The sequence below is a fragment of the Panulirus ornatus genome, chromosome 6, assembly GCF_036320965.1.
Source record: "Panulirus ornatus isolate Po-2019 chromosome 6, ASM3632096v1, whole genome shotgun sequence".
Lineage (NCBI taxonomy): Eukaryota > Metazoa > Arthropoda > Malacostraca > Decapoda > Palinuridae > Panulirus > Panulirus ornatus.
The window spans coordinates 9,061,197-9,084,929 of record NC_092229.1 but is presented as its reverse complement, the minus strand read 5'-3'; the positions used below and the strand labels follow the sequence as shown (position 1 = coordinate 9,084,929).

At 38.0% G+C, this 23,733-nt stretch overlaps 1 protein-coding gene across 14 annotated transcripts in view; it reads right to left on the bottom strand.

Moving 5' to 3' along the window:
• Nucleotides 1–23,733, bottom strand: part of tun (N-terminal glutamine amidase tungus) — a 155,124-nt gene that overhangs the window by 4,471 nt on the left and 126,920 nt on the right. For 12 of the 14 annotated variants that reach the window (XM_071662479.1, XM_071662487.1, XM_071662482.1 and 9 more), the window contains 3 exons: nt 20,408–20,449; nt 8,762–8,907; nt 2,170–2,294 (listed from right to left, as the gene is read on the bottom strand). In XM_071662479.1, the coding sequence (XP_071518580.1) occupies nt 2,170–2,294; nt 8,762–8,907; nt 20,408–20,449 (313 nt within the window). The remainder of the gene's footprint in view (nt 1–2,169; nt 2,295–8,761; nt 8,908–20,407; nt 20,450–23,733) is intronic. The other 2 variants (XM_071662485.1, XM_071662484.1) reach the window with 1 other exon arrangement.

Genomic DNA, 23,733 nt, shown 5'->3' with positions numbered 1-23,733 from the left:
AAAATGAAACTGGAGGTGCTTATGGCATTTGATTCTGGTCAGATGGTCATGGCAATAGCAGAGTCCTAGGACCTTGCTCACTCAACTGAAGCCATTATCAAGAGAAAAAAATAATATATGGTCATACTCTTTGTCTGGAAGTTCATTAAGTGCTGCTTTAATGAGTAGAAAGAGGAACAATGTATTAGATAGGATGGAAAACCTGCTTCTTATAAGGACTATGGACGAGAAGTGTTTAGTTGTCTTGAGTGAGTCTGGTAATATGAAAGGAGAGATAAGAGAGACAGCAGTACATGGTAGAAGAGTCATTGGGTCCCTTAACAGAAACATGGACATGGAAAGAGTCATAGAGGTCAAGAATCCAAGCTGTCAAAATGAGCTATTTGAGAAGAGCATGTGTTATGACTAAATGGAATGAAGAAATAAATGAGGGGGTGTAAGAGAGATGTGGTATGGCAGCGAATGCAGAAGAAATGATTTATGGAGTGGTAGAGTGGATGCAATGTAATACTTTGAGGAGGGGGCATGTGGAAAGAAAGCAAGATTGGGGAGTCTATAAGGAGAGAGTATGATAGTACAATTAAAGGGGTTGGTGTAAAAGGAAGAACACCTGTGACATAGGAAAATGGACTAGAAGAATATGGAAGGGAGGGGAATGGTGGAAGAATGAGTGGAGCAGTGTATGCAAGGGAAGCATGTACAGACAGGTACAAGAGGAGGCTCTTTTCCTGTGGCCACCCCCTTGATGGGAGTTTCCAGAGGAACAAGTGTCAGAGATATAGATAAGCATATAGATAGGACCAGAATCAGAGCAACATATCAATGTCTAGGCTGGTCATCCAAAAGGCAAAGTCATTACTGAATGACTTGAAAAGAAATATAGGTGAATTTGGTCAGAAGGAAGAATTTGGTACAAGAAGGCGATGGCTTGATAAGTTCAAGAGGCATCATGGTTTCCATAACATCCATGTGTTTGGCAAGGCTGCCAGGTCTGATACTGGAGAATAGCATGGTATTTGGAGCATTTAGAGATGTTTAAAGAGGAAGAAGGTTACACAATTTAACAGTCTTTAATGGTTGTTTTGGAAAGGAATGCCAGCTGGAACATTCATTAGCAATGATGAAAAAATGCTCCTGGGTTCGAAGCTGCCAAAGACTGCCCAATGCTGCCATTGAGAGTGGTTTTAAAATTATGTCCCTGTTAATATTTCATCCTGAAAATCATATGGCCATCACAATGGATATAAAGAAATCTCCCTAGTCCCACCAGTTTGACATTCCCTAAATCATTATCACTAAAATCATTGCAACAATGACAATCACAACAGGGGTCCCTTGCCAACTACTGGGTTATGTTCCTGGAGGACCCTTTGGGTGGCAAAACCATAGTTGACAACGTATAGGGTCTTGAGATACATACCTCAAGTCCTATAACAAACACTCCATGGTTAAGAATGAGCAAGGCATACTTCAAAAAGAACATGATCCTGCTATAAAAGTACAAAAAAAATGATGTAAAAAACACACAGCAAGGTAATAATACAATGGCAGTATGTCACCAGTGATACTGTGCCTCTGTACTCCTACAATGTATCCAACCAGCTATGCCACAGAAAAGGCTATCCCAATGCTTGCCCTAGCAACGCAACATGGTTATGACACTTCTCCTGCCTCTCCCTAGAAATGGTGATCTGGTGGGCTGGGCCACAAGCAGCCTACAGCCATTTCACACATGCCCAGTGCATGGATAAAATTTTGATGGTGCCATGTAAAACTGGATACTCGAAACTTGATGCAGTGGATGGCACACTGGTATGCATTAGTCTAAATGTGCACATTACATATAAAACCGTAGTCTGCAAAACCATGGTAGGTAAAGGACCTTTGTAATCAGTCACTAATCAATGTGGGGCGTACAGGTGCACATGCAAGGACTGTACCTTCCACTGTTGCATTATGTGGCTAACTATCACTCTAGCATTTTTTTCTGCTGCTTGTGGCATAATGCATCTCTGCATACCAATAAAGCATGCCTTCCACTATAAATTTTTGGTGTGTACACAAAAATGCAAATCCCATGGTAAATGCTGGCTCCAGTCAAAAATGCAAACCCTTGGTAATGGTCATTAAAGGGTAAGAGGTTAAAAAGAATATAATGCTGCAACCCACCTGGTGTTGCAATTGCAGGGGTTGGTGGAGGTGGATGCATCCAGGTGCCATCTTCACGTCTCATATGCCTTCTATCACTGGCAAACTTTTGAAGGAATACAGATGCTGGAACTACTCGAAAGTACCTGAAAGGAAACTTCCATTATCATATTCACAAAAAGAAATTAGTTCTATCCACATAGTCTTTTCTTTGTTGGGAGGTATCCTCCCTTTAGAATTGGAATTGTTCACTTAGGGTATTTCTACGGTTCATGCTTCAAGTTTTAGGCCCAGCACCAAGCCAGGGTGGTGGCTGAGGTGGTTGTGAATGATAATTTCTCACCACAGTCAGTCAACCTCAAGTCAAGTTGATGAGAGCACATTTGTGTATGTTTTCAAGGAAGGAAACTGAGTGGGGTTCAGCTGGATTCTGAGGACCAGACAGGTGATCCTGAATCATATAACAATCATTTATGACTTTGGATCATGTATAGAGTGATTTTAAGTACAACTGGCTCCCAGTGTGCTGTTACCTCATATCCTGTCTCACTTACTCATCTGGCAGTGACACACTACCTGTGAAACTGGATTGCTGATTATTAGAATGGTTTCATAATACTTGCTTCAGTCTGTACTGATATGCAAATGAATAATCCTCAATGGAAATAAAACATATATGGAGTTTCTGTACAGGTCAAATATCTCTGAAAAAATAAGCATCTGAAGAAAGAGTGTGAGAGGAAGGGGTACGGGAAGAGAGAGAGAGAGGCTGTTAAGAGACTTTAACTGAAGTGTTGGAATTGATCACACAATTTTGTGTCACTACCTCACTCGCATTAAACGTATGGAGATGAATAATTACCAATAACAACCGGCATTACAGGAAAAATTGATGTGTTGAGATAATCTGGCCATGAGATTATAGCCACAACAAGATAGCTAGGAATATAAAAACCCTGCTACAGTACAATGATGGTGTAAAAATGATTGGGCAAAAAGACTAATAAACACAGGATACACTTACACATGATTAGGACTTACATATGAAAATCTAAGGAGGATCTAATATTTATTGGAGAAAAAATCAGTGATGTTTCATTGAAAATCTTATTAAACACATAAATATAAATTGTAGAAATAAGGCCATGATGATTTGTCAGAAATGCTTTATCATCATGGAGTATTACTAGTCTTGTTCAGCAGCTCAAGGAACAAGCTGAGGATGTGTCAAGTGAATCTACTCGGTGAACAGCCAGCTGCCAGTTTAATACTTGTTCCATCCATCATTATTTGCATTTACCTCACAAAGTCTGTTTGGAAGAGAGGCTACAATGTTATACAGAATTTGTTGCTGATTTGTGAAAAAAATTTTCCCACTCCTCCTTGATGTGTTGGAGTAGTTGCAGCAGTGACTGGTCCTCATTAGCCTCCCACAGCCTAATGATGGCTTCCCACACAAATGTAATAGAGTTGACGTTGCATCCCTTACTTGGCCACTCTGCAAGTTGCATGTCAGGCTTTTCATTAAACCACTATCAGTTGACTCTGGGCCATGTGTATCAAGGAATTATCCTGTGATAGCAATGTAAAACATTGTTAGGAAGTAAATCAATGCCTCAAGTAACTAAGCTTTTATAACTTAATATTAATCATAACGTGTGGTATTAATGGGATTATCATAATTATGTTAGACAAAATCAGGAATTCATAGACAATAAAATGCACTATATATCTTCACTGGAAACATAGTAAAACAGTATTCATACCTGGAAAAATATCATGCACTTGAGATATCAAAGAGTATCGGCTCACACACAAAGGACCACCACTTCTCAAATCTCCAGACATTTTTTGGCATCATATTTCTCTTCAATACTTGCCAGTTCACTCATGCCATATAGATGCACCATCCCAGACATTGCATGTGACATACCTACTTCTTGCCACCTTGATATTCTTGCAGGCAAATCTGGCTTTGATGGGCTACCAGCAGCAGAAGAATGTGGGTGGTGAATGCAAATATCATCTCATACCAAAATTACCTTGCTCCACAAACTGAGCCCTTCACTTGTGAATTGGTGGGCAAACTTGAGTCTAGCATTAAGATGGTGGTCTTCTAACTTCTACTTCACCTTCAGAGCTGGTATACTCTAATGTATCCCTTCCTTGTGAAGCCACTTACTCACAGTTACCAAAGAAATGTCTAATTGGAGAGATGTTCTGATAGTGAATGAATTTGTCAGTGGAGTTCAAGTTGCCTTATCCAAGATTATTTGCTCAGCCGCAGGGTGGTCTTTCTTGGTTCACCACATATGGGTCGATCTTGATATCTATTTACCTCCCACATTTTATACAAACGTAGCACTGTAGGTTTCCATTTTCCTAGTTCTCTTGCTATGACTGCAATCAAAGTTCTTGTTGCAGACAATTCATCTGCTGAGGTGTGGTGCAAGTAAGGTTGTGAGGGAATTCCAAGAACAGCTTGGTTTAAGTGCTGAACAACCTATCCCTCTCTTCCCTTCCCTCTTCCAGTCTTTCTTCAGCAGCTTTTTCTTAAATGAAATATTTGACCATTACAGAAACTTCAACATATGCATTATTTCCATTGAGAAACTGAAACAATTACAGGAAACAACTTCAACAATCGGTTTCCTATTTACATGAGTAATGCAATATTGCCAAATAAGCAAGTTAGGCATGAAAACATACCTGTACATGGAGTTCTCCAGCATCAAAATTTGATGAAAATGAGACAGAGAAAGGTTTTCTAGCAAAATGGAGGCCCATCTGACCTTGACAACACTGCATCTAACTGGTAATTTCATAGACTTTTATCGTTTACTAACATGAAAAAATTACCAGTGAGACAATGATCATAATAAGAAAAGGTTCATTAAAAAGACAAAAATAATAATAATCAGGAGATAATATATATAGATAAATATATCATAACACAAGCAGAGGCAACTCATGTGACATATAGGTCTTTCTCTAAAAACTATGGGTGGATTGTGCTGAAACATCTACAAAACTTCTAAACATCATTATAGGACAGCTAATGGATGAAAAATACTTCTGAATTGATTTCTTTTCATTGTTATATGAATATCTTTGAACATTAAGGTGGATCAGGTGTTTGCTTTGAAGAATGTATGTGAGAAATACTTAGAAAAGCAAATGGATTTGTATGTAGCATTTATGGATCTGGAGAAGGCATATGATAGAGTTGATAGAGATGCTCTGTGGAAGGTATTAAGAATATATGGTGTGGGAGGAAAGTTGTTAGAAGCAGTGAAAAGTTTTTATCGAGGATGTAAGGCATGTGTACGTGTAGGAAGAGAGGAAAGTGATTGGTTCTCAGTGAATGTAGGTTTGCGGCAGGGGTGTGTGATGTCTCCATGGTTGTTTAATCTGTTTATGGATGGGGTTGTTAGGGAGGTAAATGCAAGAGTTTTGGAAAGAGGGGCAAGTATGAAGTCTGTTGGGGACGAGAGAGCTTGGGAAGTGAGTCAGTTGTTGTTCGCTGATGATACAGTACTGGTGGCTGATTCATGTGAGAAACTGCAGAAGCTGGTGACTGAGTTTGGTAAAGTGTGTGGAAGAAGAAAGTTAAGAGTAAATGTGAATAAGAGCAAGGTTATTAGGTACAGTAGGGTTGAGGGTCAAGTCAATTGGGAGGTGAGTTTGAATGGAGAAAAACTGGAGGAAGTGAAGTGTTTTAGATATCTGGGAGTGGATCTGTCAGCGGATGGAACCATGGAAGCGGAAGTGGATCATAGGGTGGGGGAGGGGGCGAAAATTCTGGGGGCCTTGAAGAATGTGTGGAAGTCGAGAACATTATCTCGGAAAGCAAAAATGGGTATGTTTGAAGGAAAAGTGGTTCCAACAATGTTGTATGGTTGCGAGGCGTGGGCTATGGATAGAGTTGTGCGCAGGAGGATGGATGTGCTGGAAATGAGATGTTTGAGGACAATGTGTGGTGTGAGGTGGTTTGATCGAGTGAGTAACGTAAGGGTAAGAGAGATGTGTGGAAATAAAAAGAGCGTGGTTGAGAGAGCAGAAGAGGGTGTTTTGAAGTGGTTTGGGCACATGGAGAGAATGAGTGAGGAAAGATTGACCAAGAGGATATATGTGTCGGAGGTGGAGGGAACGAGGAGAAGAGGGAGACCAAATTGGAGGTGGAAAGATGGAGTGAAAAAGATTTTGTGTGATCGGGGCCTGAACATGCAGGAGGGTGAAAGGAGGGCAAGGAATAGAGTGAATTGGAGCGATGTGGTATACCAGGGTTGACGTGCTGTCAGTGGATTGAATCAAGGCATGTGAAGCGTATGGGGTAAACCATGGAAAGCTGTGTAGGTATGTATATTTGCGTGTGTGGACGTATGTATATACATGTGTATGGGGGGGGTTGGGCCATTTCTTTCGTCTGTTTCCTTGCGCTACCTTGCAAACGCGGGAGACAGCGACAAAGTATAATAATAAATATAAAAAAAAATAATATTTTTCAAACAACTAGGAAAAAAAAGTGAATCTTGAGGGTTGAAAAGGATAGCTTAGTGGGATGTTAAAGAGTTCATCTTTACCTTTCCCATACATCATGTTTCTAGCATTCACAGCAAAGTAGATGCAGAATCTAATCTAGGAACACATGCCTACATAAATATCTATGAAACCTGACAACGTTTGAGCAAAACACTTGAAGAATTAAACTTGTTTGGCTATGCAATCAAAAGAAAAACATCTACCAGATTTTGCTTGCACAACATGAGAAAAGTCCAATATAGCAGGCTGCTTCCCATGAAAATTATGTAATAGCTGATAACCATGATCATTGCCAGTTTCTCAACTTTATCTTGCATTCATACTCTCACCCCTGAACAGGGTAAAGTAATCCTTATTCTTTTAGAGTGTATCTTTATTGTCAAAAGCAAAACACTGTCAAATGACAATGTTACACATGGGTAATCTCAAACTGCAGATTTGTTTCAGCCTATGTTCTGAGTGATTCTGAGTGACTTTTAATGCCTCAGCATGGGATGTACTGTGCCAAAGGCATGTGAAGAAAACTTCTTTATACTTCTCTTTTTAAAGTTCAGCAAAACTATTCTATTTCCTGTGATGGCGATGGGAAGTACTAGATGTGAAAGCAAATGGGGAGGTTTAAAAAAAACACCTATTTTGAACAAAAGCTAATTCACACATACATATTGACAGAAAAAGGGAAGCAAATGAGCAAAAGGCACTGATTAATGAATTCTGTGGTATAAGATTAAAAATGAAGAAGGAAATGAATATGAATGTAGTAAAAGAAATACTGTTGCAGTCGGACAGTAATATGGTAACAGAAAAGGTGAGGATTAGGACAAGGAAGCTATATAATTACTGTGGAATAAAAAACATGAAGATGAGAGTTATGATTTTCGTGCATTACACACGCGACTGCTAGAGAATGGATGTGAGCAGATGTCGGCCCCCCTTCATCTGATCCTGGTGCTACAACCCTAACATGGGAAACGGCAATCAAGTATGGAAAAAAAATTGTAACTGAAAGACTGCTTGAGTTAGGAATGAGGCTGAAGTACCATAAATAAGCAGAGGAGAAAATAGCTGAGGCTAGGGATGGCTACGGATAATATGGAGGATAAGAAATGTTTCTTTAAGAAGAGTAAGATGAAGGCAGCTTATGATGTGTGTGACAAGAATATGAAAGGGGAGGAAGGAGAGGTAGCTTTGTATCGTGGAATGAAGAGATAACAAAGGCTGTACAGAACAAGAGGGAGGCATATGAGAAATCTCCAAAGAACTTTCTAGATATGTAATGGAGAGGATGAAAGCACAATATGAGGGTGAAGAAGATAAGAGCAGGAAACGGTTAAGCAGATGAAACCTCAGAAGAAAACTGAGTGAAGAGTCTAAGGAGAACAAAAAAAACCCATAAAACTACTGGAAGTGTGAAAAAGAAAGGAGGGAAAAGTGGTCAGTGGGAAAGAATAAGAGATGCACGATGATTCTATCTAAACAAATCAGATGGTAACGAGGTATCAGTTTCATGCATGATGGCGGAGTATAGAGGAGGGAAAGTTTTCACACTAGAAATATCATCCAGAAAGAAGATAAAGGCAGTTATAATTAGATTAAAGATGGAAGAAGCTATTGGAGTAAATAAGATAACAGTTGAAAGGTTAAAGAATGGACATGATGTAATACCAGAATGGATGTAAGAAATACGTGTCTGAAGAAAAGTGGATGGGTTGCAGATGACTGGACACGAGTATTGATAACACTTTTCTAACAGGCTCAATGAGATCGGGAGCAGGAGGTGGTCCAACAAGGACCAGGAATTGTGCTCCTCTTTTTCTTGAAGCCTAATAAATCCCATCTAAAATGTAATGAATAAGCATCATCACTTTGTCCTCATTACACAGTACACTACATGAATTTTACAAAGTTTACAAGATTGTTACTGTTCTAATTTTAGAAAAATCTTTAACAAGTTCTAAGAAAAAGTTATAAAAGTGAGAACAAACACAACAGTGCCAGCCTCAAATTTTCCTGACACATTATACTGTACACCAAATAAAAAGGGCATTCTTCAAACACAATCCATGCATACCTGTAGTGCTCTGGGCGCAGGATGTGATCTGTGCGAAGAGTCTCTGTGACATACTTGTGAAAGTATGTTGGGAATGGTAGGTCTGAGTCTAGATCAAACACCAGGCACCGGTCATCAGGTTCATACATGAAAATTACGTGGTAGTCCTGAAAAGTTGCAACATTATGTAACCAACCTAATTCATTATGAGTACATCTAATGCTCACACTAAAATCTTTATCCACAGCAGGGAACATCACCCAGGGGTAATGGACAAAATATATTCCACTATTAACAAATATCACAGTTACATTACAATGTTTTGAAGTTTAAGATTATGTCGCAATATGCATATACATACATTTATATATATATATATATATATATATATATATATATATATATATATATATATATATATATATATATAGTAATAATTAAATCCTCAAGCAACATTTGTGGACAAAGGAAACAATCCTTTGCAACAACTGCTCACTAATTTTTTATATGACAACATATTTCTTAGATAAATATATACTGTACATTTTACAATTACCACTAATAATAAAAGCATCTTTTAACTATCATAACAATGTGCTATCAAATAGTTCAGTGCTATAACTATTCCACACTTATAATAATGACTGAAAACAGACTCTCTGATTCCAAAAAGGCAAGTAAATAAACAACGAGTTAAATAAACAACAAAGAAAAGTATCCATGCACTGAGGAAGGTACAGAAATTTAAAAGCAGAGATAAGCACACTTTTGCAAACCAGTGCTAGCTATTACATAATACTACATGTGTCAATAAGAAACTATTATGGAGAACAATTAGATGATATTTTACCATGTCTAAACTGGTTGTTGAGTGGTTGGTCTTAGAAGCACATCACTGGAGAAATTTTCCCTCCTACTGATATTTCTTTTCTTTGACAACAATCACACTAATGCCCCTAGCAAAATATTGATCAAACCTTAAACCTTCCTTTGCAAAATACTAATATTAATTTCTATATCTTATTGTTTCTCCATATTTCCCCCTTTTTCCATTTGTCCCTACATGTTTACTTTAATTTCTTACATATATACCTACCATGGCAATATATGATATTTTCAAATATTCCTCTTTCTGAATGAAAGTGGCATTTGCTGTAGTAATCTCTCTACTAAACTATAAGCTGAATTCTTCATTAACTATCATGAGAATCTGCATCATTGATTTAGATACTGTGCAAAAAGTTGGTTAAGATTCTGCACATGCTGCCCACTGTAAATGCCAGTAAAGATATCCTTAAAAACTTTATGTAGGTAAAAGATATTGGGAAAAATAAGAAACTGAACTTTATAACTTAGGGTGCATGGAGGACACACGGAAGATGAATGGACTGTAGTGGATGCACTAGAGAGGGAAACATGCATGAGAGATTCATGGGAACACACAGAGTGTGTGGAATGCACATATTTTGGAAGCTATTTATGTTATGCCTAAAATCATATATGGAAATTCACAAAAACTGAATAACTAGAGTTATAACATACATTTCTTTTAATGACTGTTCATCAAGTATAATGATAAACATCTTACTATTACAGGAACAGCATCAAAAATCAAGAATGATCGGGGCCTGGAAATTTTCTGATCTATTATTTTCTTGTTTCTGAGTGTATCAATTTTTCTTATCAGAATCAAGTCTCTTTTACAGGGGTTCTTTTGGCTTCAAGGATGCACTGCAATCAGAAGGAGGGAAATGATGGACTCATCTGGAGAAAGAAGTTCTCCAGTTAGATTGTGCTCTAATGATACAACCTCACTGAAGGTAATTTTCACTCACACTGTAACCACATACAGATTGAGCCGAGTCATGCCCTGAATCTGTTAAAGAAATATGTTCAAAAGTCTAACTTTCTGTACATTGAATAAGTTTAGCTTTACTGTTTTATACTTGCATTGTGCTATTTTCTCTACTAGGTACATTACAATGTCTCAATACCTGTTAACTGAATAGCAATAAATAGAAAATGCTTAAAGATTTATCTTGACATAATTCTGACTAAATTTGCCAGATATATGAAGATTTTGTATAATAGAAAATGCTTAAAGATTTATCTTGACATAATTCTGACTAAATTTGCCAGATATATGAAGATTTTGTATTTCTGAGTTCTGGATTTTTGATTTATTGTATCTCTATGCCTCTAGTACATTTTACCAAACTCTGCCAGCTCGAGAGTTCACTGTGAGTGGAAAGTCATCTTTGGCAAGGCTGTATAATTTGGCGTACAGAGTCATCAATGAGCTTTTCATTCCAAAGGAGTCTACATTTCCCTGCTACTAGAAGTAGCTCAGTCTTTAAAAAGGTTCTGGATAACACCAGATCTTTTTTGTAAAATTTGGTGCAGACATAAATATGAATAAATGTTTCTAATACTAAAGTGGCTGATCAGAAGCATACAATCTCTTAGTTCACTCATACCCATCCTCAACCTAGTTCCACTGAGTTCATGCAAAACAAGTTAATATATCAAAACCACACTTAATGACAGGATTACATTTCTTGGAAACTGTTGCTTATTATCATCTACTGTTATGCAGCTTATGAAGCCATATATATATACGTGCATTTACAATGAAACCATCATTCAAGATAGAGAATGGAATTGTGAACCATTTAGAGGAGTACCATCTAATAAATGATTTTCAGGATGGTTTTCAACAAAATCACTCAAGTCTGCAAATCAGCTTGATTTCTTTAATGATATATATCAATTTATTTATTTTGCTTTGTCGCTGTCTCCCACGTTTGCGAGGTAGCGCAAGACAACAGATAAAAGAAATGGTCCAACCCACCCCCATACACATGTATATACATACATGTCCACACACGCAAATATACATACCTATACATCTCAATGTACACATATATATACACACACAGACACATACATATATACCCATGCACACAATTCACACTGTCTGCCTTTATTCATTCCCATCGCCACCTCGCCACACATGGAATACCATCCCCCTCCCCCCTCATGTGTGCAAGGTAGCGCTAGGAAAAGACAACAAAGGCCCCATTCGTTCACACTCAGTCTCTAGCTGTCATGCAATAATGCCCGAAACCACAGCTCCCTTTCCACATCCAGGCCCCACACAACTTTCCATGGTTTACCCCAGAGCTTCACATGCCCTGATTCAATCCACTGACAGCACGTCAACCCCGGTATACCACATCAATCCAATTCACTCTATTCCTTGCCCGCCTTTCACTCTCCTGCATGTTCAGGCCCTGATCACTCAAAATCTCTTTCACTCCATCTTTCCACCTCCAATTTGGTCTCCCACTTCTCCTCATTCTCTCCACCTCAGACACATATATCCTCTTGGTCAATCTTTCCTCACTCATTCTCTCCATGTGCCCAAACCATTTCAAAACACCCTCTTCTGCTCTCTCAACCACGCTCTTTTTATTTCCAAACATCTCTCTTACCCTTACATTACTTACTTGATCAAACCACGTCACACCACACAATGTCCTCAAACATCTCATTTCCAGCACATCCACCCTCCTCCGCACAACTCTATCCATAGCCCACGCCTCGCAACCATACAACATTGTTGGAACCACTATTCCTTCAAACATACACATTTTTGCTTTCCGAGACAATGTTCTCGACTTCCACACATTCTTCAAGGCTTCCAGGATTTTCGCCCCCTCCCCCACCCTATGATTCACTTCCGCTTCCATGGTTCCATCCACTGCCAGATCCACTCCCAGATATCTAAAACACTTTACTTCTTCCAGTACAGAATGGAAAAAGGTGAGAACAATGGAAGTAAGGGGAGTGGGGGAGGAATGGGATGTATTTAGGAAATCAGTGATGGAGTGCGCAAAAGATGCTTGTGGCATGAGAAGCGTGGGAGGTGGGTTGATTAGAAAGGGTAGTGAGTGGTGGGATGAAGAAGTAAGATTATTAGTGAAAGAGAAGAGAGAGGCATTTGAACGATTTTTGCAGGGAAAAAATGCAACTGAGTGGGAGATGTATAAAAGAAAGAGACAGGAGGTCGAGAAAGGTGCAAGAGGTGAAAAAGAGGGCAAATGAGAGTTGGGGTGAGAGAGCATCATTAAATTTTAGGGAGAATAAAAAGATGTTCTGGAAGGAGTAAATAAAGTGCGTAAGAAAAGGGAGCAAATGGGAACTTCAGTGAAGGGAGCTAATGGGGAGGTGATAAAAAGTAGTGGTGATGTGAGAAGGAGATGGAGTGAGTATTTTGAAGGTTTGTTGAATGTGTTTGATGATAGAGTGGCAGATATAGGGTGTTTTGGTCGAGGTGGTGTGCAAAGTGAGAGGGTTAGGGAAAATGATTTGGTAAACTGAGAAGAGGTAGTAAAAGCTTTGCGGAAGATGAAAGCCGTCAAGGCAGCAGGTTTGGATGGTATTGCAGTGGAATCTATTAAAAAAGGGGGTGACTGTATTGTTGACTGGTTGGTAAGGTTATTTAATGTATGTATGACTCAGGGTGAGGTGCCTGAGGATTGGCGGAATTCGTGCATAGTGCCATTGTACAAAGGCAAAGGGGATAAGAGTGAGTGCTCAAATTACAGAGGTATAAGTTTGTTGAGTATTCCTGGTAAATTATATGGGAGGGTATTGATTGAGAGGGCAAAGGCATGTACAGAGCATCAGATTGGGAAAGAGCAGTGTGGTTTCAGAAGTGGTAGAGGATGTGTGGATCAGGTGTTTGCTTTGAAGAATGTATGTAAGAAATACTTAGAAAAGCAAATGGATTTGTATGTAGCATTTATGGATCTGGAGAAGGCATATGATAGAGTTGATAGAGATGCTCTGTGGAAGGTATTAAGAATATATGGTGTGGGTGGCAAGTTGTTAGAAGCAGTGAAAAGTTTTTATCGAGGATGTAAGGCATGTGTACGTGTAGGAAGAGAGGAAAGTGATTGGTTCTCAGTAAATGTAGGTTTGCGGCAGGGGTGTGTGATGTCTCCATGGTTGTTTAATTTGTTTATGGATGGGGTTGTTAGGGAGGTGAATGCAAGAGTTTTGGAAAGAGGGGCAAGTATGAAGTCTGTTGTGGATGAGAGAGCTTGGGAAGTGAGTCAGTTGTTGTTCGCTGATGATACAGCGCTGGTGGCTGATTCATGTGAGAAACTGCAGAAGCTGGTGACTGAGTTTGGTAAAGTGTGTGTGAAAGAAGAAAGTTGAGAGCAAATGTGAATAAGAGCAAGGTTATTAGGTACAGTAGGGTTGAGGGTCAAGTCAATTGGGAGTTAAGTTTGAATGGAGAAAAACTGGATGAAGCAAAGCGTTTTAGATATCTGGGAGTGGATCTGGCAGCGGATGAAACCATGGAAGCGGAAGTGAATCATAGGGTGGGAAGGGGGCGAAAATTCTGGGAGCCTTGAAGAATGTTTGGAAGTCGAGAACATTATCTCGGAAAGCAAAAATGGGTATGTTTGAAGGAATAGTGGTTCCAACAATGTTGTATGGTTGTGAGGCATGGACTATGGATAGAGTTGTGCACAGGAGGGTGGATGTGCTGGAAATGAGATGTTTGAGGACAATATGTGGTGTGAGGTGGTTTGATCGAGTAAGTAATGTAAGGGTAAGAGAGATGTGTGGAAATAAAAAGACTGTGGTTCAGAGAGCAGAAGAGGGTGTTTTGAAATGGTTTGGTCACATGGAGAGAATGAGTGAGGAAAGATTGACCAAGAGGATATATGTGTCAGAGGTGGAGGGAACGAGAAGTGGGAGACCAAATTGGAGGTGGAAAGATGGAGTGAAAAAGATTTTGAGTGATCGGGGCCTGAACATGCAGGAGGGTGAAAGGTGTGCAAGGAATAGAGTGAATTGGAACGATGTGGTATACCGGGGTTGACGTGCTGTCAATGGATTGAACCAGGGAATGTGAAGCGTCTGGGGTAAACCATGGAAAGTTCTGTGGGGCCTGGATGTGGAAAGGGAGCTGCAGTTTTGGTGCATTATTATATGACAGCTAGAGATTGAATAAGAATGAATGGGGCCTTTGTTGTCATTTCCTAGCGCTACCTCGCACACAGAGGGGAGGGGGTTGTTATTACATGTGTGGCAAGGTGGCGATGGGAATAAATAAAGGCAGACAGTATGAATTATGTACATGTGTATATATGTATATGTCTGTGTGTGTATATGTATGTGTACATTGAGATGTATAGGTATGTATATTTGCGTGTGTGGACATGTATGTATATACATGTGTATGTGGGTGGGTTGGGCCATTCTTTCGTCTGTTTCCTTGCGCTACCTCGCTAACGCGGGAGACAGTGACAAAGCAAAATGAATAAATAAATAAAAATAAATATATATATATATATTTTGATTAGAAATGAAAAGGTCACGAGGTGATCCAATACAAGTAGCAATGCACAGAATCAGTGAAAAGAGTTAACAAAATTCTTGGATTCATAGGTAGGACCTTCATAGGGGAAGTGCCTAAGGATTGTTGAAATGCATGTATTGTACCAGTGTATAAAGGAATGGGGGATAAAGGAGAGTGTTCAAAATGCACAGGTATAAGTTTGTTGAGTATTCCCAGTTAGTTGTATGGGAAGGTACTGATTGAGAGGATGAAAGCATGTACAGAGCATCAGATTGGGGAGGAACAATGTGGCTTCAAAAGTGGTAGAGAACATGTGGATCAGGTGATTCCTTCAAACATTACATGTGAGAAATACTTGGAGAAACAAGTAGATATGTATGCGGCATTTATGAATCTGGAAAAAGCATGGGATAGGGTATATAGAGATGCCCTGTGGAAGGTCTTAAGAATATATGATGTGGGAGGTAAGTTACAAGAGGCAGTGAGGAGTTTTTATCAAGGGTGTAAGGCATGTGTATAAGTGGGAAAAGATAGAAGAGTGAATGGTTCCAAGTGAAGGTTAGTCTGCGGCAGGGGTGTGTGACGTCACCATGGTTGTTCAATTTGTTTATGGATGGGGTAGTGAGGGAGGTAATTATAAGAGTCTTGAAGATAGGGCAAGTATGAAGTCTGTGGAGGATGAGGGGGCCTGAGAAGTGTCAGTTGTTTGCTGATAAAACAGCATTGGTGGCAGATTTGAGCAGGAAATTGAAGAAGCTGGTGACTAAGTTTGGAAGTGTGAAAGGTGGAGGTTGAGAGTAAATGTAAAATAAGTTTATTAGATTTAGCAGGGTTCAGGAACAGGTCTATGGTGTAAGTCTGAACAGAGAAAAATTGAAGGAAGTGAAGCATTTTAGATATCTGGGAGTGGACATGGCAGTGATGTGATATGGATGTGATGCATGAACGAGAGATAATGCTGTGTAGAGGAGGGTGGATGTGTTGGAAATAAACTGTTTAAAGATAGTATGTGGTGTGACATGCTTTGATCTAGTAAGAAATGAAAGGGTAAGAGAGAAAAGTAGTAGTAAAAAGAAGGTAGTTGAGAGAGCTAAAGAGGGTGTGCTAAAATGGTTTGGACATATGGAGAGAATGAGTGAGGAAAGGTTGACAAAGAAGATACATGGTCTGAAGTGGAGGGAACAAGAATGGTGAGACGAAATTTGAGAAGGAAGGATGGAATGAAAAAGACTTTGTGCAACTGGGGCCTGAACATGCAGGAGAGTGACAGTCGTGCATGTGAAAGACTGGACTCGAACCATGTGGTATACTGGGGGTCGACATGCTGTCAATGGACTTTACCAGGGCACATGAAGCACTCATGGTAAGCAATGGAAAGGTCTGTGGAGCTTGGTTGTGGATGGTATGCTACATTTTCAGTGCATTACTTAACAGTAATAGAATGAATGTGAGCAGGGGGCCTTCCCTTATTAATTCCTGGCGCTACCTTGCTAACACGGGAAACTGTGGTGAAGTATGAAAATGAAATAAGAATACATTTCTTTTTTCACACTTGATCACCATTTCCTTAGTTAGCAAAGTAACATCTAGAACAAAGGAAAAAGACTGCATTTGCTCACAGTAATAAGTAAGATGATTCTGAAGATGGCTATGAAGCTCAGGAAAAATATGGAGTTAATCATTGCAAAAGAAGATAAAACACACAATAAAATAAACTGAATCAATGAAAACTAACTCTTTCCCTAGAGGATGAAATTTACCTTAAGTTACAAGTTATTTCAGAAATATGTGATTGTTGAAATCTGTTATTTAGATTCAGTTTTGGGGGAACTGGGTGCTGTGTGTATCCAAATATGTCCCAGTGAACAATCTACCTCTAAGCAAACATTCTGGACCATGTCAAAAGTCAAAAGTTATGTCATTCAAATTGGTATCTTTCATCTCCTATAAAATATTGAAAATATGAGTAAAACTTGGCTGCTGAGGAAAGACAGGTGAAGTTTTTATTGCTTCTCCTGGTTACTTGAAATATTTTGCCTAAAGTTAATGAATCACTCATTTTCCCTAATTTTCATAGCTTTCAAAACTATCATCTTACTCATTATCACACTATTACTTGATGCCCTTTAGTCTCAATAAAAACATTCTTAAATCACTTCTACTTGATGTAATGAGTTCCCTATTATGTGTTTCTTCTAAATCCACTAATCTTGCCATCCTTAAACTACATATTTACCACATTCTAAATTTTTCTACAATACTCGCACCATAAAAGACCTTAAACAAAATTCTCAATGACATATCCACAAATAACTGACTATCATACTGCAGGCTCTATCATATTAATAAAACCATGAATCATTTCTCAGAAAAGCAAATCAAAAGTACACCTCTAAAAATCATGATCATACTAAAGTTGCCTTTGAAAACCTGAAGCAACTTGAAGTGAAAGATATCTAAATTTACCTAAATGGCATATTTGTACTTAAATAAAGCACAGATAACTTCATTGAATTTTGGGCACAAGAGAGATATGGGTTCAGAAAAAGAAATCTGATTTAATAATCCTCATAAGCTCAACACATACCCAATCTTTTACAAAACATCAGAGGATGAGTAAAGAATAATTTGCTTGTATCCATTAGATCATAAAAAAAGAAAAAATATCATAGTTTCAGAAGGTTCCTGAGAAATTCTTATAGTCTACATACTATGTCCTTTTCTTTTTAATCACTATGACTGTATAATACACATTCATTGCTGGATACGGCAATGGAATATTGGTTTACATACGTTTCATCCAATCATTGCATGATCAGGATTGGCACTCCTGGGATCAGTTAATTGATACAATTCAATTTTTCTCTTATACCTACAAAACACATCCAAGTTGTGTGATGAGTTCACCATTACATCTTAGGAGCCACTAACCACAAAATATTTCAAGACAATTTGTATATGAAATAAAAAATAAAACTTATAGTGTCATCTGTATAGACTATCTAATCAAAGCATAAGAGTACCTATTGTCATATCAGCTAATTATATTTGTGATCATTCTCAACAAAAATAAGCTCCATGCAAAAAATCCATTTTACTTCTTAAAGAATTTGTTATCTGCCATTTATACCTAATGCAACTCATAATTCAATTCAACACGATCCTGCACACTGTAACCTATTCTATGAACCTTTGTCATATTACCTCAACCAAGATCTGTTTGTTACTATCAGTTTGTATATATGTTGCTATAATTATGTTTCAACTCTTTAAGAACTTCCGCCCTCAAAATGCTCAGCATTAATCTGAAAGTAACCATGTAATTTGAAGTGAAAACTGCATCATGTATGGATAAATGAGCTGTTTCAATTTCAGTTTGGTATTTCACCGACATGTTCTAACCACCTGGTCTGGGTCAAGAAGTAAGTCCAAAGTCAATGCTGAGTGACATGTGCTGATTCTAATATCAAGCCACTGTGAACTATCATGCTACCATCCAGAACCTTCTCATCTTCAGAATGTGGTTGAATTCATTCAAGCCTCCTATATTTTCCATTAGAACATAAACAACCTGAGTAATCTTTAACCATACAAAAGAGTCCTTGAAAAAACACAAAATTTACCTTATCTAAATCAAAATGAATAATATGCAACAATGGTATGCCCCATTAAGATTACTAAAACATGGCGATTTGATTACTTGACCAAATATGCTCTATGGTTAAAACTTTTTGCGTGGTCATCTGAAGTTCAGATTATGAGTTATGTTCCCCTAGTTGGGGAGGACAACAAATTTCATTTGTTATTCTAGGTCATGAATGGTTGTCCCAGGGATCACACTTTTCTGAAGTTCAGTAAGCTTTCCACTGAAAGGTCAGGTTTCCTTAGCTGGCCTAGACTACCTTGCAAGTGTCCTCCTTGAACTATTAACATCTATCAACTGAAGTAACTTTTCACTCAGTCTTCACTAATGTATCCTACTGATCTACATGTACCAAGAGTCTTGCATTCGTCAAAAAAATCACTCATCCTAAGTTCATACATTTCAATAAAAACAACAAAATATTCCATACACTTACTAAGATATGAAGCAGGAGAAGCTGCAGAGGAAGTTACCTTAATATTTTTATCCTACTTGCTTAGAAAATATGATAATGTTTAGACATCATTAACAGACAATATTTTTTTCATACATCTTGGAGAAAAGTAGTGGGTTAAATAGCCTTTGCTGTCCTTGAAAGCACTAATTCACCACAAGTTTTCTTTCTCATTCATATTCAGTTTTCAATAGTCATACTCAAACTTGGTGGACTAGAAGAGATTCTCAAATATCATATTAACCTTCAAAGATCTTATTTACTATCTCTCTTATCTTTTACCTTTACCTTTGCCTTTCTTTACCTTGGCCAAAAGCATACTGCAGAACTATTCAGCAAATTGAGAAATAATCTCAAATGCCACTCTTTCTTCAGATTTCTAAAATCGTATGCCCACACTATCTTCTTCTATTTCTGCCACTATCCTTAAAAAATTACTATCATTGTCTTATTGTTAATCCTTCTGCCATTATTTTCTTACTTCTAATCAACTCTAGCTGTAAACTTAATGTACTCTATTCATTCTTTTCAACAGTTCATTCCCTCTACTTTCTCCTTTTGTATACTTATTGGGGCAGCATAATATCTCTCATTATTTTTTCACAGCAAACAAGTAGCAACTGCTTCTCTTATCTAACAGCCACACCAACATACCGAGTTCTTCAAAAAAAAGTTTCATGTGTTTGTTGCAGGACATCTGATAACTGAAGGCTTTAATATGCATAAGAAAGATTCTGCATATGCTATCTTGCACTTAATACAAGGAAAAGATACCATGATGAAATACAAACAAAGGATATCATAAAATCTACATAGCAACAAACAAAACTTGTCTATTAGAAAAATGAAACTGTTATCATAAGAAAAATAGTAAAGTCTAGCAAAACAGTTAAGAAACATTGCAATCTGTTAGATCAAACAAATTAAGACGTGGCAGTAACCCCTTTATTTTAAAGTACGACGATCTTTTGAAAAATTTCTTTTGGAGAGTGTCCACACATGATAAAACACATGAACTAGAACTGGAAACATTTGATCACAGTAGTATAATCAATGTTAAGTGACTCTTGCAAACTAAACAAAACTGACAAGCACACACTAGTAACTAAGCACAAACATGCCATGCAAAATAAACCACATGAAAGGTAAGACAAGCACTCACACAAACGCACACACAGCACTCGAGTGTACCTTTTCACTCGGCGCAACACATGTGAAGATGTTAGAATAATCCTGGAATAATGCGGTAGAAACTGTTTATACAGAGAAATCTAGAAGAAATAATGAGAAACTGTGGTGGAGTTTAACATTCATGAATAGAAATATAGGGTAAAAAACTTTATGGACTATGAAAGGATGCTGAAGAGTAAATATACTGGAATCTTAATGATTTAATTCTATTTCTTTCCACAAGGGTGATGTTACCTTGCTTAAAAGTTTTTATTATCAAGTTTCCCAAAATCAACTTTCTGTGCTGGATCAAACTAATAAAGTATGTACTGATTATTCAAGTAAATCAAATATCCTTTTCTATCAAAGTACATATTAGATATGGAGATTGTTTTGCTTTACTAACTGAAAATAAAATGTGTTCTGAAAATGAGACTAACACTTCTAATAAAAAAAAAGTTACCACTTTCAGTAACTCAAGACTGTAGTCAACTTTATTCAACAAAAAACTATAATCTTAAGTATGAAAAAATGCTTACTCTCCTATGAAATATATTTTGTATCTCTAAAGGTTATAAACTTTTTAACCCCCTATCTTTCTAATGACGTGAATGCTTCCCATCCCTCATTAACTATCTAGAGTGTTCAGCATTAACAGCCTCAGCTCAGCCAATGTCCGCTCTCTGAACAATCAAAAACTCCATTCAACAATGATGTCATCATCCTTTGATTGACAATACAAACCTGCCACGTAATTCTCAAACACAAATGTCAACCCATTGGTAATAACTCTCAGTTAGAGGAATGTTCTTCAAAAGAGAAGAGAAGAAAGGGCAAGAACCACAAACCAAGAAAAATGTACACAGACCATTGCCCCAGCGAGTGTTTTTCATATTTCAAAACTTACATTTCTCTACAATGTAAGTTCATCCCATAAGCCATGAGAGCATGCCAACATAGAGGATGACAGCAATCAAAAACACTACCTTAAGAGTCATCTCTGGCAAAAAAGGATCTGTCTGCCCTAATGGTAATAAGCCCAAAGCCACAACAGATTGATGCTCATCATTTAGAGTACAGTCTCATGAAGAAACATTCCATAGGAATGTTAAAGATATCATATGTCTATCTTTTCAGAGGAAAGCTCCACAGAAAAGTCAAAAAGGGGGGACCTTCCTGAACTCATGGCCTCTTACACTAGTGCACATTTGCTCCACCATACAAGTCTTAGTCTAGGAGAAGATGTTGCTTACTGAGAGATGTTTACAATACCTGGATACTACAATCTCCCCTTGAATTCACTTTTGATCTAAACAAGCAAGCAGAGATTGCACTGACCATAAGAAAAACTTCTATGTTTGCACACTAGCTATCAAACTGAGAGCTTCAAGTGAACTGCTGAGGAACTTAATGTCACAGAAAAGTTCTTTGTAAGAGGATTAGGATTCATGAAAACCCATTACTAGGCTGCAGAAGGGAAGCTGCTTTAAGCTAAACACACAAACCAGAGAAAGTTATCACAAGTAGGTTGCAAGAGGTTTACATAACAACCAACCATAAAATATAGTTCCTGTGGGGCACTTCAGTTACCTGTAGTACAGGTACACCATCGAATTTCCGGCAACTGATGGTTCGGCACCTTCTTTAGTCCAGACAAAATTACGTAAGGGAACTTGAAATTACCGCAGCCATCAGGCTAGTTTACTGGGCAGCCACAGATGGTGTTGTGTGTAGGGCACACTCATTTACATTCTTTACACTGCACTTGTTGGTGGTGATACCACAATTCTGTGAGATTCTTAGCTTATTTTGCTTAAATTTTACCCTAGCTATGGCTTCTAAGACATATGAGAGTGTCAGTCGTGGTGTCAAACGTAAACACCAGTCCATATTGATCCAAGATAAAGTAAAACTGTTGAAAAAATTGACAGTGGTGTTTTGGTGTGCAAGTTGTGTGACATCTACAGTATTGGTTAATCAACTGTTTACAATATAAGAAGCAAAGGGAGAAAATATTGAAATTCTATGCAGACAGCGATTCCAAGAAGCAAATGACGATTAGAAAAACTATGAAAGATGGTAAGAGTACTAAGCACAATCGGGTGATGATGGAATGGTTTCGACAGCATCGGAGTGATGGAGTGGACTTGTCAAGGAAGCATGATAATGGACCAAGCTATGTTGTTCTATAAAAAACTTAAATTACATGAGCCTGACTTTACTGAAGGATGGCTTCAAAGATTCAAGAAGTGTTATGGAATTTCCATGAATAAAGTGTGCAGAGAAAAGCTGTCTGCAAACCATGAAGGAGTCCTGAGCAGGTGTATAATGCAGACGAATACTTTAGACACATGGGAGATGTATAATTAGTGGGTTAGAGATGTGTTGATGAAATATCATTATGTGACCACGGTGGGTCTGGCAAAATGGTTAATCCGACAAGGCTTTGAAACCAAGAGTGCCGGAAAATCGGTGGTGTGCCTGTATCACTAGTCTCATTCAATGACAAAAAATAAATTGATAAAATCTATAAAACAGTGAACTATTTCCTAACTTCAGAAAAAATCAAATCTTCAAGAAAATGGCTAAAGGAGTTTCTAAGCCAACTGATAACATGTATAGATTCCTAGTCAGTGAGTTATATTTTTGGAATGCTGCTGTTTCAAGTTTGCCTTCTTTACAGCATGTCTAGATGGAGAGATGGATTCCAAGGGTCACTTTACTGATCTGACTCTTTTGGTGGGTCTTTTTACATGGTAGTATTATGTGAAGAGAAAAATCTATGGGGAAGATCATAACAGTGCTCCTCAAATCTCAGGCTACTGAACATCTGTAAACTTTGACTTGCAAATTTCTAAAGGAGAAAATCTTGATGAGGCAGCTAGCCAAAAATACAACTTCTTGAGAATGAATCCATAGAAGTCTTGTTAATTAGGCACCAGAGTGTTCTCCACATAAACACAATCCCACACCCTAGAATCAGCATACCCTTGGGGATGGGGAAGTACTGAACACATAGCTAACTTAGCAGACATGCAATTCTTTCTCATCCTTTTTATATCCAGGCTCATTCAGACTCCCCAGCAAGACAATTCCAGGAACAGTCCTCACTTGGCCACTAAATCAAATTGTAAATATGAAAAACTTTGCTCACATGAAAAAATAATTATGGTTTCTAAACAACACCCCTAGCTCTTAGGAAGCAGCCTTTGTAACACTGATTATGAGAGGTTTCCAGGAAAGAATGGAAAATATTGTTATACCAAACATGTTCATGTCATTACAGGTTTGATTTGAAGCATTTTGAAACTGATCAGAAGGAAAAAAATTATTCTTAGAAAGACATA